The 16,697-nt window shown below is 32.1% G+C and overlaps 1 protein-coding gene across 3 annotated transcripts in view; it reads left to right on the forward strand.

Annotated features, from left to right (window-relative positions):
• The window catches only part of LOC134724462 (uncharacterized), a 38,815-nt gene extending 24,031 nt beyond the window's left edge, over window positions 1–14,784 (forward strand). Inside the window, exons 2-8 of one of the 3 annotated variants that reach the window (XM_063587488.1) lie at window positions 133–241; window positions 670–876; window positions 5,685–5,900; window positions 10,991–11,191; window positions 12,289–12,444; window positions 13,306–13,336; window positions 14,310–14,775. In XM_063587488.1, coding sequence (XP_063443558.1) covers window positions 187–241; window positions 670–876; window positions 5,685–5,900; window positions 10,991–11,191; window positions 12,289–12,444; window positions 13,306–13,336; window positions 14,310–14,430 — 987 coding nt within the window. In that variant the 5' untranslated portion in view covers window positions 133–186 and the 3' untranslated portion in view covers window positions 14,431–14,775. Of the gene's footprint in view, window positions 1–132; window positions 242–669; window positions 877–5,684; window positions 5,901–10,990; window positions 11,192–12,288; window positions 12,445–13,305; window positions 13,337–14,309 lie in introns of all 3 variants that reach the window. The other 2 variants (XM_063587487.1, XM_063587486.1) reach the window with 2 other exon arrangements.
• Window positions 14,785–16,697: the final 1,913 nt, after the last annotated feature.

Below are 16,697 nucleotides of genomic sequence, written 5' to 3' on the forward strand. Positions count from 1 at the left end.
AAAATAAGAAGTTGTGGTATAATTGCCAATGAGACAATTTAAGTCAGGTCGAACAAAATGCATGCCTTCAAGGTGAACATATATCCTACTAAATTATACCTAACTCATAACGCTTTTTTTCATTCATTTTAGCGAATCATTAACTGTTATGGTACCTGCTGGGTGTATGAATTAACTACAGCTGATATGCTATTACTTTTATTCAGTCACACAGCTATACTATTGAGAGTTGTAGCCCAACGTATGTTCACCTCAGTTATTAGAATTGAATCATATAATGTTTGTTCATTACTAATTCAAACTTATCTCACCCTGAAAAAAGGTTCGTGATATATTTTTGCTCTCCCTCAATTTATTAGGATTTTACAAAAATACGTATAAAGCTTGGAATGTTACATAATAATTAATACAATGTGAATTAGCATAATGTTTAAAAATGTGTTTTGTTAAATGCAATTATAATGTCGTTACACGTGTTATTGACACAACTAAAGAACAAAATGATCATAACTTGATAAAACACCTCCGGACTTTTACAGTGGTACATTATAGAAACAAAACATTTCTGCGTTATCATATGTTTAGCAATAATCTAGAAAGGAAGGCAACATTTGTATAATTTACAGAATTATCGTCTGCTTTTATTTTGATTCAATATGTACTTTACAGATAATCTGACACCGTTTGGCACAGCTACTCAGAGTTCTACGTATAAGGGTGGTATTCCTCAAAATGCTATAAAACCCCCTGTATCAAATGTGTTTTCCTATGGTAATTGTTCACACACAGGCAATACAAGACCAGCTTGGTGGATGTTTCAATTCTCAATTGGAACTGCTTACATCACAGATATCACAATCTACTACAGGGAAAGATGTAAGTAAAGACATCAAATACATTTGAAATGATTGTTTAGTTTAAACATATTTGTTTATAGTGGATTGGGAAACAAATTTTTACAACTTATATTAATCCCTTTCCACTTTGCAGGAAATGATTGTGCAATACGATACTATTTTCACCTTAATATGCTTATCTTTAAGACAAATTTAATTTGCAAAGAATATCACCAAGCGTAACGTTAGTTTTGTTGTACTACTAAAGAGTAAAGTTGATTGTTATAAAATCATTTATTTGTAACTATGTTTTAAAAAGGTTTCATTTTCAAATGAAAAACGTGAAAAAAGTACAGCTATTTAAACAATTATCCCAAGTAAAATGAAAATTAGCAATCACTAAATGATCTAATATTTGGTTTCGCATCTATCCCATTGAACTAGAAATAAAGATAACAAACAACATCGAAAGTTAAGTCAGCTTCATATCTTGACTTAAATTAAGAAATTGACAATGAGGGTCAGTTGAAAACAAGACTTTACGACTAAAGAGATAATTTCAGGCGCGCAACTGTTAACTTTTTATTTCATGTAGCAACATTCCACCAGCGAATACGAATACGAAGTACACAAAAGTCAAATCGATACGATATTCCTGTCTTTGAATAAGTTTAATCATATTTATTTATAGTGGATTGGGAAACAAGTTTTGTAACTTATATTTATCCCTTTCCACTTTGCGGGTGCGAGTTCTGCCTTGTAGCGGCATTATCCTACTCTTTTTCGAAATCCACAAGGGTGTCTTGTTTTTGAATTGTCTATTATGATTTCCATGATAGCGGTTTGCTGCTCACACGGTAGCTATTAAATCGAGAGTTTCAAATGGTGAAGTTGACATAACCCCGACGTAAATTTTATTAATCACGAGTTGGTTGACCGATATATGATATCCGTTTCACAGATAATATCGGATATGTTCCTTATGCCGTAACTAAAATCCAGTTCCTTTTTCACGAATGTGACTACATAATTAGAACATTTACCGGGTTGCAGTTGCACTAACAACAAAAGGGTGTCACAGGTGGAGCACGATGTGCTTACCCTTTCGGAGCATCTGATATAACCTGTATTTTTAAGTGGGTTTCGTGCTACTTAGTCATTAGTTATCTATGTTATTTCTTTTGTTTTAAATGCGCTTCAACTTTTTACTTGTTTGATATTCTTACTTTTTTTATCTGAGCGTCATTGGTGAGTCTTATGTAGACGAAAAGCGCGTCTGGCATATCAACCTATAAGTCTGATACCGAAAAAAACTGCTGATGGACATTTTTTCCTCGATGGTATCACAAGCCTAGTAGTCAGCACCTCGATGCTGATATGAATACATGTATCAATTATATGGTAATATTTATAAATTTCCTGTGTGCAAATGAATGAAGTATTCAAAATACTGAAGATTTGTCTTTCTAGCCAAAGATATCCTTCACCTTATTTGGCGCAACTGTTTTGAATTTTGGCCATAACTGCTCTCCAACTTTGAACTTGTTTGTTTTTTTTTACTTTTTTTATCTGAAAAAATAAATTATGAACTTGAAGAGCATTGCGGACCAAAATTCCTAGAAGTTTTGATAAATGCAGCTAAGGTAATTTATAACTTTGGTCGGAATGAATTTGTTTTAGTTTTATCAACAGAAAATTCATAATTATTTCGATGATATTAAGTGATAGTTCATTTCAACACTTAAGTACTTACTACTGGGCTGGTGATACATTCGAGGAATTAAATTGCACCAACAGTGGCATCGAACGAATGGTTGTTAATAAACTTACAAAAGATACAATAATGGAAATTTTGCATATGCGACGGATGCACGTTTCGTCTAGAAAAGACACATCAGTGAAGCTCAAATAAAAAAAAGTTTGTCCCCGAGGGTATCACTAGCCTAGTGGTCAGCACCTCGGTGTTGACATGAATATCATTATATGGTCATTTTTATAAATTTACTGTTTGCAAAAAAATGAATTATTCGAAATACTGAGGATTTTTCTTTTTAGGCAAAGATATCCTTCACCATTTTTGGCGCAATTTTTTTTTAATTGAAGTCATAACTGCTCTCCAACTTTGTACTTGTTTTTTTTTTTTACCTATTTCGATCTAAGCGTCACTGATGAGTTTATGTAGACAAAACGTGCGCCTAACGAATTTAACTATAAGCTTGGTACCATTGATAATTATGTAGACTATTGTTTGTCCGTTTTGTTTCAGCCATGGCGTTGCCAGTTTATTTTCGATCTTTGAATTTCCCTCTGTTTCTTCGCCCTTTATTTAGGCACAAGGTACATTTAGTTCTGGTTGGATTGTAAACACTATTTTGAATACATTGATAGACGAAAATAAAAGGGGAAAGTGCATGTCATTGCCTGTTTAGAGCTGACAATCGAAAATATTATCTCACGGGAGAACGGACATAAATATTTACCCCTACTAATTACGAAACATAGATATTTCCAAAATCAGAAATTGTGGCTATATCATAAAAGAAAAAAGAGTTATAAACAACTAAATTAAACTCGCATGCGTATCTGAACGACTAATCAGTGTTAATAGCATTAAAACAATCAAGTAAGAATGCAAGGTCAATAAAGAAATTAAGAATAAAGATTAAGCCTTCACATTGAAAAACATGTGTACTTTCATAAAACATGACGGGTGCACTTTCGCTCCATATAAGTTTCAGTAAGTTTTCAACTTATTCGTGTAAATGTTTCGTCGGTATCGTTCGCGCCTTCTATTGGCATGTATACATATGAAGAAGAAAAACTGAATGTATTTGGAGTAATTGAACCGTTATGCATAGAGACAGCAATAATTAACCACAGAAAAAACATTTAAACCTCTAAAATAGACTTCAATTCAAACTAATGAGATGGTTTCAAGTTGAATTGGCAGCCTAAGGCCAAAGGTCATCAATTGGAAGTACATGTAGGGCTACACATATATTGATAGGGGTTATATTTGACTGATTAGATTAACAAAGAATTCCAAATGACGATTATATTTGCAATACAGATCACATTGTATGAAGACATTTTAGAGTAAAACCATTTAGTAATAAAATAATTTAACGCACTCAACAGAGCGTAGGAGTATGTTACTTTTAAGACGAAATAACTCTTAGTCAGAAATATGACAGTTGTTATCCAACATTTTATGTTTTAAGATTTTGATATCTCCATGCATTTGATTACAGATGTTCTGTTTTGAATTTCCACCGGAGTTCGATAATTTTATTTGAGTTTTTTGTACATCCGTTCGTTCCTTTCGGATATTGATCATAAATGTTATTCAAAAGTAACATAAATATGACGGGAAAAGATAAAAATAAAGAAACATGTACACTTGAAGTGGTGTCGTAACAACGTTGTCCTTAATTCGAAACTTTTATAAGACGAATCATTTCCTTTCTTAATCAATTTTTGAAGCATATATTTTTTTTATGATATCTTAACATATAAAAATTGAAAAAGGTCTTTAGCCAAAAAGATACCAAAATATACGCATCTAGATACCAGGATAAAAATTTAAATTTGCCACCGACTTGTGTTTCGTCTACAAAAAACTCGTCAGTGACGCTCAAATCCAAAAAAATTTAAAAGGCGAAATAAATAACGATCTTCAAGAGCATTAAGGACCAACTTTCCTAGAAGCTTTGCCAAATGCAGCTAAAGTAATCTATTCCTGAGGTCCGAATAACTTTGTTTTTTCTTTTATTTTTAATTTTATCAAAAGAAAATTCATAATTAAGATCATACAAGCATTAGCCTTTCAAAAAGGGCTAGTCGACTCTTAGCTGTTGAAAATGGAAAGTGCTCTCGCTTTGTAGATTAATTCATTTACTAGAATAACCACATGCGGTCAAACGCTATGAAGTAGTATATATCGTTTAACGTTGTTGTTTACGAAACTCCAGAAGTTTCGGCTGTTGATAGATATAAGTTACCTGTGAATCAATATACATGATTAATGACCAGGCAAAATCTAATTGCTAAAATAGAGAGGACAAATCCAATTCTCTACGGCATAATAAGACATTAACAAGGTTTTGATTGTCCTAACAAATCAATAAACTTTGCTTATTCACGTCTCGTTATATCTTTCAACCAGGTAGCAAGAAAAATTCACGCGCTAACTGTCCATTGTTCAATTCTTAATATCGAGTCCTAGGAGTCGATAATACGTGATAGTTCATGTCAACATATAAGTTCTGACTACTGGCCTGGTGATACCTTCGAGAAATAAAATTGCACCAACAATGGCATCGACCCAGTGGTTGTTAATAAACTCACCGAAGATACAATGATTGAAATTTTGTCTTTGCGACGGATGCACGTTTCGTCTAGAAAAGACACATCAGTGAAGCTCAAATAAAAAAAAAGTTAAAAAGGCCAAAAATACACAGTGAATACCTGATTTTTTAAAATATGGTCATGTGTGTAAAATATCTATATACGGGATGTTCTTTCTGTAATCTATCTAGTTCACATAATATCGAGAGGAAAATTGTCCATTTTGATCATACTATTAAATCATGCTAATTGCATTTTGTTTTAAAGCATGTTGACACAACAACTGCATGACCCTTTTTCTTTAAAGTTTCGAGATCATATTAATCTGGTTAATGAAATATAAAAAACATAAAACTGAAAGTGTGAATGATTCACTTTTTTCAAATTTCCTGTGCGAAATTTTGGATTCGCTTCAAATAATAATTTATCTTATTGTTTTAAAAAAAATTCATAAGCAGTTTTCTGCTTTAAAAACTTATGTCTGATGTTATTCTACTACAGGGTCTAAACGCATGGATGGATTTAAGTTATATTTGACCAATACATCAGTCATTCCACCTGATGGTTATCTTTGCTATGAGGATCCTGATCCAGGTCTCCCGAACATTACTCAGACTATTTCATGTAACAAACTCGGACGATATGTCATTTATTACGATACTACAGGACAAGATGGTGCTGGGCCCATAATTGAACTTTGTTACGTTGCTATTATTGGTGAGTAAAGTTTAATATTGTATAAATATATTTTCTTTAAAAGGAGTAGGTCCGGTAAGAGCCCTTTTTGGCCCCAAAATAAAGCAGTTTTACAAAATTGTTAAAATGTAAACTTTTAGTTAGTAATTGGATAGTAGAATGGTTCTGCTACAGAAATATTGACTGTTTTTGGCAATACAATGCACATATATTGAGTACTAGTACCATTAAGTCATGCTTAATTACTGAAATCATCAAAATTCAAGTTTTTTTGTTAAATTGTAGACGGTTTCCGTGTAAAACAAAAGTGGCCGCATTCGTGTTCATCCAAAATATTAAAATGGAAGTTGTATTTGATGATAATACATAACATATATAAAGATTGAGGATGAACACGGATGCGGCCACTTTCATTTTTGACAAAAAACATTTGAAAAGTGACATTTTTCGCATATTTGGTAGATTTTTCATATTTTAGCTTGAATCGGATCGTTTTTTATGACTAAATGAGTTAAAATCTTTCACAAAAAATAATTGAATCAAATGAAATAGACACTTAAGTGTTTAAAAAGTGGTCAAAATCTTTCGTCAGATGAAACTGAAATTTGAGGCCAAAATCGGTCCTTACCGGACCTACTCCTTTCTACATGTCAGGCTTTCATGTGCACTTAGCTAGACTGTTCAAGTCTCTTTGTTGAATGATGTCTTAGTATAAAGTTTAAAATACCTTGGCTTTGATCAGTAGCTTTTGTTTTTGTGATTGAGGCTAGATTGCATGAACTTAGTATAACATCATCACTGGTATTAAAAAGATAATCGTAACTGCAATTACGATTATCCCAATATGGCGACGGCAGATATAGGTAAAATCTTTACAGTCAATTTACTTAAATGTAGCATGTTTTTGTTAAAAGTTACTCAGCTGCAAGGTTTTTCTATACCATTTCTTCATATTGAATCGTAACGGTGCACTGGAATTGTCTAAGCGCTTTAAAAACTGCTGTTGAAAAATTCGGGATGATAATCGTAACTCTATGGAATTTTTCTTGTTTGATAATCGTAATTTCTTTATCGGATAATAGTAACCGACAAATTAAATGTGTATTACTGTATTTCAATCGTATTGTGTGTATTAAAATGCAAATGTACAGTTAATTGATGAAATTAACAGAAAATAAAAATAAATGAAGAAACTTACAGGTTAATATTTAAAACAAATTTACTTATATATCTCTCAATTTATTGGCGTTTTTTTTTTACAAAACCGTGATTTCTTGTCCAAGCCACTTTAAAAAAAATGTTTTTTTTATCTTTACAAATAATTTTTTGTGCAGTCAGCACATGGAATTAGATTTAACATTTTTTAAGCAAAGAAACATACTATTTTTAGAGGGACTAATAAGCTATGGATTCCTGGCATTTCCCTAGACGCCCTATTCAACATGCATGCGCAATGTTTGCAAGAGATATAAGGGTCTTACAAAAGAAATGATTTTTTAATAACGGCATTTTAATTGTTGAAAAAAGGAGCACATCTAATGGACCAGAGTGATATCGTATTTTTGTTAATGTTCACTTCGAAACGGTTCAAATCTCCTTCAGTATCTGGTTTTTAAAATATGAGAAAAAATCAGTGTACAGCTTAATACGTGTTTGATGAATATAATCATTCTTGTTACTATTGCAATATGGAGATTGTGAGGAAAAACATATGAGTATGTCCACTACAAAACGGTCACCTACGAGACAAGTATTAGAGATTTTATTTGTTTTCAATTCTATTCGTGCAAAAAAAATAGCAAGGGTTAGTTTCATGTAATTTTCAGTATGTTATCAACATAGTATAGGGTTGATGTCAACTACGAAACTTTTTGTCCACTACGCTCTAAACTGGTTTGTCTACTCGACACTCATGAAAATGTCTACTGCATAACATAAGTTGTATGTTCATATGTTAAGTTCTGTCTAATATTTATCGATAAAAAATGGTTCTCACATTCAGAAACTAGAGGCTCTAAAGAGCCTGTGTCGCTCACCTTGGTCTATGTGAATATTAAGCAAAAGAAGCAGATGGTTTTTTGACAAAATTGTGTTTTGGTGATGGTGATATGTTTGTACATCTTACTCTACTGAACATTCTTGCTGCTTACAATTATCACTATCTATAATAAACTTGGCCCAATAGTTTCTGTGGAAAATGTAACCGGTAGTAAAAATTGACTATAAAGGACAATAACTCCTTCGGGGGTCAATTGACCATTTTGACTTATTTGTTAATCTTACTTTGCGGAACAGTATTGCTGTTTACAGTTTATCTCTATCTATAATAATATTCAATATAATAACAAAAACAGCAAAATTTCCTTAAAATAACCAATTCAGGGACAGCAACCCAAAAACGGGTTCTCTGCTTCATCTGAAAATTTCAGGGCAGATAGAGCTTGACCTGATAAACAATTTTACCCTTTGTCAGATTTGCTCTAAATGCTTTTGTTTTTGAGTTATAAGCCATAAACTGCATTTTACCCGTATGTTCTATGTTTAGCCATGGCGGCCATCTTGGTTGGTTTGGTAGGTCACACCGCAAATTTTTTTAACTAGATACCCCAATGATGATTGTGGCCAAGTATGGTTTAATTTGGCCAAGTAGTTTCAGAGGAAAAAATATTTGTAAAAGTTAACGACGACGGACGACGACGACGACGGACGCCAAGTGATGAGAAAAGCTCACTTGGCCCTTCGGGCCAGGTTAGCTAAAAAATGAGATTTTTCTAGTTTATAAAGTAAAACAACATAGAATGTTTATAGGAGACATGAAATGCAATAAGATGTGCGTGTAATAGCAGTTACGTAGTGGACAAATGTCCCCTGCGAAACAGTACATACATTATGAAAATGTATTCATTTTAACGAGTATTTAAGATTGCAATTTTTATTTTAAAACGGGTCTACAATAGAGGTATTCAAAATATTAAACTCTAGGAATAAAAATTTCGACAAGTTGATTTTTAATTTTTTTTAGGTCTAAAATTCACACTTTTATTGAAAAATGCACTTATAACAGACAACAATATGCATTACCTTTTAATCTATACATGTTGAAGGCCGTACATTGACATATAATGGTTGACTTGTTTTGAAATTGTTATTTGGATGGAGAGTTGTCTCATTGGCACTCGCACTGCATCTTCCTTTATCTATGTGCCTGTTCAATATATTGACAATGAAGTAGCTGTCGGGTCAGGTATTGTGGTAAGTAGATATTCTAAGTGTTTTCAAAGTTTCAATGTTATGTGCGCATTTAAGGTGATTTCTGGGGAAGAAGATGGTGGGGGATTAGCAATATCCCATATCCCAAAAGTGCAAAACTGTTGTTCTTAATTTCTCGTCAAACTGTCTCTGGCGAATACTAAACGTCTTTCCTACTTCATTATGGCAAAACGGGTATGGACTAGAGTTGAACCAGCAGTCGCCTCCCGAGGGAAGAAATAGCACACATAGCCACCTGCATTAAATGATTTAAAACAATAATTACTATATTTACTATGTTTTCATTCAGGATAAATCAATGTTCTTTAACAGTCTTAGGGCCAGCTGAAGGACGCCTCCGGTTGCGGGAATTTCTCGCGATATTGAAGACCTGTTGGTGACCTTCTGCTGGTTTTTTTTCTATGGTCGGGTTGTTGTCTCTGTGATACATCCCCCATTCAGATTCTCAATTTTATTTATCACAAATCTGATGTAGGGTGACACATGCGTTTCCCCTGACAAGTATTGCCATATATCATAACTTCCTTTAAAATTGCATCTTCGCTCATTGCCATATTTTGTGACATTCCTAGTTCTTGGGAGTTCTTGGGAGTTTTTTAACATAGTTCATGTTTTTCTCATATCCAAATTTCTTGAAGCTTGTTCACCCTTCATTAATTGAATTGATTAATTTATCACCATAATTTCATCATGGCATGTGCTATCGGATATACGTTTTTAGTGTCAATATCAATAAAACACTATCCAGTTACGATTATCTTCTCATATTTTAATACCATAATTACGATTATCTTTTGTTCCGAGTTACGATTATCATCCTGAATTTTTCAACGGCAAATTTCAAAGCGCTGAGACAATTCCAGTGCACCGTTACGATTCTTATATGATGTTATGGTATAGAAAAATCTTGCAGCTGAGTAACTAGTGACAAAAACATGCTACATTTAAGTAAAATGACTGTAAAATGACTGCCGTCGCGATATTGGGATAATCGTAATTGCAGTAACTATTATCTCTTTAATACCAGTGATCATCGAGTTCTATTTTTTTGTTTTTAGATAGCTTTAAACAATCATGAACACATCTGAAGAAATAATAGAAAAATAAACACTAATATATAACTTATCTTAATATTTTTTTAACACTGTCTTGTCGTGATTCTTTAACGGTTAGCCTGTAAATAAAGGCAACAATAGTATAATGCTGATCAAAAGGAATTAATCAATTAAGAGCAAACAAATTTGGATTACAAACTAACACCGTGGAAAACACATTATCAATACGAGGAAAACAACGCTAGTACACAGATAAAAAGAGGTGACATTTAATTGGGTAACTTTCGATGCTCGTTATTTACATTGAAATGTTATGTTAAAATTTTGTCTATAGTAATGGACAGGATAACACTTTCTTATGCCATGCCATGCAAGTATTTTTCTTTATTTGCAACAAAGATAGATTTTTTTTTCATTTTTTGAAAAGTACATATTCATCAAAGTTCAATAGGAGAAAATGAATTGTGAAGTTATACCTCTTGTTTGGTGTTGTCACATTTATAAAAAATAGGACGGAATATTATGTCGACTATTGAAAAATATCTGCTGCATTTGAGAGAGACATATTCCATAACGAACAACCAACACGTCGCCACATGGATAACTTGATTAAATAGCTTCACTAGCTTTAATAGGAAATCATGATAGAAAATGCAAGCTCTGGAATATCACACACATTCATTTTCTATGTTCAATGTTTTCATTACTAGCGTTTAAATATGATAAACTATTGTTGCGCTCTTGTCACCCATACATGTAGATCATAGAAACTTTTGTGCTTTTCAGGTTGCCGGAAAGGTTTTTGGGGAAGTAACTGCGAAAATGTGTGTTCCGAATATTGCCAGGAACGACATTGCTACCCTGGAAATGGGTCTTGTATTTTTGGATGTAATACTGATTACTGTTTGAATAATAATTGCAATAAATTTACCGGTAATTGTACCGATGCGTGCAAGGAAACACGGACCGGGGAGTTTTGTAACAATTGTAAGTAATATTTAGACATACAATTTTGATGTCTATATGTATTGTGAAAAACAATAAATCACCTTACTGTAATGATTGGTTATCATTGGAAACAGTGTCACCAATATATGGTATGGCTATACTGTATTTTTTTTGAGAGAGGTTGACGGTAAGTATTATCCTTCCAAAAGAAGAATAAATGGAAGAGATGTATATTAAGATGATAGGTACGTTAATGAATGCCTTTAGCGGAAAACGGGAAAATCAACGTTTGTTGTAAAGGGAGTTATCTCCCGTACACCAGACAAATATTTTCAAGATATCGGAATATAGTAGGGAGGCACTCTCCAGTGTTAAGGTGGCAGGGTTGTCTTCTTCCATTTTTGATTTTGAAAAAAATGGTCTAGAGCTTTAACGAAATGTACAATCTTCGAGTGTTATGAAATTCGTGTGTGAGATTTTTCGTGTGGAAATTGACAAAAACCTAACAGAACAAAAATAAAAATAACCACAGAATATGTTGTTTAATTCACTTTTAGTCAACTTTGAAATATAATGGGAGGAATCGCAGATATAAGACGAGATAATTTAGATATAAGAAACAAATAATCCGAAATAAGAGGAAACAACTCAGATAAAGTAACTTTTGAGATGTAATGGGTTGTGAATTTAACTATCTTATTGTGCAGAAGAAACGAGTTCGCTGACCTCATTTGTTTTCTTATCTTAGTGCATATTAATCCAGCTATCTTTTTTTTTTACCTTTATATTCTTTACTGAACTTTTCTTTAGCACACACAATTTGATTTTCCATGCATTATCGTTACAAAATCTGATAATATTGCACAACCCGTAGCTGATACATAAAAAAAAAAAAACGAGTTTATGTTGCTTATAATACTTAATAATACTTCTTTTTACATTCGATACACAGTGAAATACAAACAAACGTATTGATTAAGATAAGTTAAAAATCGATTAAAAAGATACAAATAAAGCAATGATCAAGCTTTTTCAAATCGTTACAACTGTGTAAAATTTCTTTTGCTGTAAATCATATTTAATTTTGTTAGCATATATTATACGTACTCTGTATGTTTTTGTCCTTTTTATTTCAGTTTCTATAAACACAGCAGAAACCAATGATAACGAAGTCACTACTCGGATTGAAATTTTCATTGGATTTTTCATGGGAGGTGTTCTTTTAGGCATTCTAATGACAGTTGTTTTGTGTTTTGTTATTAGGAGAAAGCGGCAGTTACCGCAAAAACAAAGTAAGAAATCATGCCGTATAACTTTGATACTAGTTTATGTACCTTAGGCTAGTGGACAATATATCTGCCAATATTAGATTAAAAAGATAATAATTTTAAATGTGCATATTGTTATGCGTTTACTTTTCTTCATTTGCTAGAGGTATAGGGGGAGGGTTGAGATCTCATAAACATGTTTAACCCGGCCGCATTTTTGCACCTGTCCCATGTCAGGTATTATTTTAATTTAAGTTTCTTGTGTACAATTTGGAAATTAGTATGGCAATCATTATAACTAAACTAGTATATATTTGTTTATGTGCCAGCGGAAGGAAGCCTCCGGGTGCGGGAATTTCTCGCTACACTGAAGAGCTGTTGGTGACCTCCTGCTGTTTTTTTTTTATGGTCGGGTTGTTGTCTCTTTGATACATTGTAAATATCACTTACTGTATATCCAGAACCAATTATCATCGTCATCTATTCTGATATGTAATACATGATATCATTGAGAAATCAATAATTTATTAATTTCCGACTCTTCTGTAATCCACAAGTTCTTCTCCTTTGGAAGAATGACATATTGATTGATTTCCCTTCAATATGTGATAAACAATAAGTCCAATATGTATCCATTCGGATTGATGTTAGAATATTTACGGAAAAATTAAGTCATTTTGGTCTCTTGTGAAGAGTTGTCTCATTGGGAAACATACCACATCTTATTTGTTTTATAATTAAGATTGACTGTAAAGCACTCTCTTAATCTTCGCTTCTTAGAATTTTATATTGAATGTTAAATGTTAATACCATTTGATACTGTAATACATACTATACATACATACATACATACACATAGTTTATTTTTTTGTACTATCATTTTAGGCCAAGATAACGGTTTAAAGAAAACACAGAGGTATGTTTAATATTAATTTTAAATGATTTGAATCTTTCTCTAAATGATAAAATATTTGAAACATGAAATTTTATATAATTCAGGTGAATACGGTATTCTTCACTTCAGCATGATCTTATATTGTTTTGTGTCAGATGCTTCCAACTGTTCAATTTCGTGATAGTTAGATGCAATTTTTAAACTTAAACATGTTTAAGGCAAATACTATAGTCAGTGTTAAATAATCAGCAGATATTTGATGTTTAACTTTGTTTTGTAATGTGATTAGTGTTCCCCGTGGTAATACTCAAATTCTAGAGTAAGTTCGGTAAAAACTCTTAACAAATTAATCAGTAAATAAAAACAATAAAACATACATGAACAGAATAAAAGTATATTTCGTCGATGAGTATGTTGGTCCGAGACCACAAGTGTCGTCCCTTGATTTTCGTTGTTCCCTAGTCCCTAGTGTTGACAGTGGGTTACTTGCCGTTATTTTTTATACCTCTTCCAAATTTATTTCTCCATGTTTAATGCCTCAAATTGTCTCAAATTGCAAGAAGGGGGGTGATATTACACTGTAAAAAAAATCGGTTCCCGCTGAAAAAGGTGAAATATTAGCAATTCAGGAGCTATTGCTTCACCAGTTATTAATGCGTTCCATGCGTTTTTATTTATAAGTTTATTAAATAGCGCATATTCCAATAATTTATATGCATTTCATGCAATACTTAGTCGTATTTTGGCACAACTTTTTGGAATTTTGGATCTTCAATGCTCTTGAACTTTGTACTTGTTTGGCTTTATAACTATTTTGATATGAGCGTCACTGATGGATAGTTGTCTCATTGGCACTCATATCACATCTTCCTATATCTATTATGTAGACAAAACGCGCGTCTTGCGTACTAGCTTATAATTCTGGTACTATTATTAAATATTTTCAACACTATGAAGACTTTATAAATACTTGTGATCGGGCTTTATTTTGTAGTCAAGATCCACAACACAATGATGATGTTAGAATGGAAAATGTATCGACTTATCAGAATCTCATAATGGAGACTGGAGCAAATGAATATGACCAGATAAGCACAGCATACGATAATCCCTGAGAAATAAACATATAATACGTCACCTAACAGGGGAAAACAAATGGATATTAAGTACAGTTAAAAATAGGAGCTTGCTCTACACGATGTGATTTGTGGGATTGTATCAATTGGGTAATAATTGGTGTATTGATAAACATTTGAAGAAAGTCTAAAAAAAATACAGCACCACCAAAAATGTGTAATATTAATCCATCGTTCCACAATTATTATGGACTATTATTCTGACATTTGATAACAAATATGTATATATGTGTGTGTAAGTTTAGATGTGTTATTGTAAAAGTGTCTGAATTCAATATTTTTTTTAACTTTTAAATCTAGTTTTTTTTCTAAGTAATGTAAGTAACTTTGTTCTTGAACAATGTTGAAAGTGAAGTAAAACGTATAAGTGTTAGTGTTATATTATTTCTATCTATTTTGATTCGACTGTATGTGTTACTTTTTCTAGCTTACATATTCATTGCTGGACCATTTCTCTGTATCTAATTGTTATAAATCACTCTTTAATCAGCATGATCTATTTGACAAACATATACATATAAGGAGGGAAGGCTATTAAAAGTAAACGTGGGGTGAAAGACAATAAAGGAACATTCAAACTCAAGAAGAAGTCAATATAAAACTGATAGAGCCATCGAAAAAAAAAATGACAAATAAAAAACACAAAACATTACAATAAAGGGAAACTTCGCCAAAAAATAAAAAAATGATATTATATTTATTCTGTATAAAAATGCTCAAATTCATAGATATTAAAGTTTTATTCTGCTAGATAAGAGATCACCATCGATTTAAAATTTAGAGTATCAATTCTCTGCGGTCGGCCATTTTGTCACCTTCTCCGATTTGCAGTCAGGATATGTCTAAAGACCAACACTACAGTAACCCGTTGTAGTCGTAGTTGCGTGTCCATATCTCGTCAATCGTACGGTTGTTTTATCCGAATAGTTTACTAGTTAACTAACCTGATACGGAAAATTTCCTTCTTTTTTTTTTAAATAACCATGATCTGTTATTTTTAGACTGATAATATAGGAATTAGTGAAAAAGTCAAAATTTCAAATCATAAATAAGTCTTCCGTGAAACTTGTTTGTTTTCGGAAATCTAATTAGTTCATAATTCTTTTATGTAATAAACTTTATTCAACTAAATTAGGATCTTTGATCCACTGATCACCCGCATGGCTAAAGATATTACTCTATCTTGCGTGTCCGAAAGTGATATTACTAAACTCATACGCTTGTTTATGACAACATTTTTGGTGAAAACAAAAATTATTTATAAAAATATACTAATATAAAAAAAAAACCCAAACAGATTTGATGAAATAAAAATTTATATACGTATTTTTTCCAAGGGGAAATTTGGTAAAATGTAATATATACTTGTTGTCAATTGTGAAGGACTGACTGGAACATACTAGAAATATTGATTTAAAAAAGTGTACGCACTTGTCGACCATTCGTTAATACGCCTGAATTATAAGTTACGGAACCATACATATATACATAGAACATACGAAAGAAACGTACATTTTGCGTAAATTGGGGTAAAAGTTTTATAAAATGACAAGTCCACGTATGCCAACAGTATGTAATCATCAGATGTCGATAGACTATTGTATACCAAAAGAGGAAGAAGAAGAGATTTTAATTCAGGTCGATATATTACTTTATTTGGCTCATCGAAGTTATGGACATTTATCATGTTTATATAACAATTAGATTGTTCTCGAAAAAAGGAAGAAATTCGTCATCATCACACTTATTCCGACATGCATGTAATGTATACGCAACTGGAAGTACACTTATACCGAGGGATGTGAATATTTTCCAGGAAAACTATAGAGTATCAAAGTTTCAAATCAATTTTTGGATTTATTTTCCTCTCTTGATATTCAATGACAGCAATTTAAAGAATAAACTGCTTGTCCGCTTTAGTGATATTCTTGCCAGTTGAAACAGACTTATAATTACATTAAAAAATAGGGAAAGATGACATTTAATTTGTTCATTTTTTTTAATACATCGTTGGTCAAATAGCTAAAGTATTATATATAGTTACGGTGTGAGACGAAGAGTATTTTAAGAAGGACATTCCCGATTATGTATAAATTTTGTTGATGTTTTTTTCAATTGAAAAGCATATCTGTTCGTAATTTGTTGATTCCATACCAATTAGATCCTTTAATTTCTTGTCATTTTTTTTTTATAAATATCTGAAGTATTCATGTGTTGTGAGATTGAAAACATTTTGATGAGCACAT

Source organism: Mytilus trossulus, chromosome 7 (genome assembly GCF_036588685.1).
Source record: "Mytilus trossulus isolate FHL-02 chromosome 7, PNRI_Mtr1.1.1.hap1, whole genome shotgun sequence".
In the NCBI taxonomy this organism is placed as follows: domain Eukaryota; kingdom Metazoa; phylum Mollusca; class Bivalvia; order Mytilida; family Mytilidae; genus Mytilus; species Mytilus trossulus.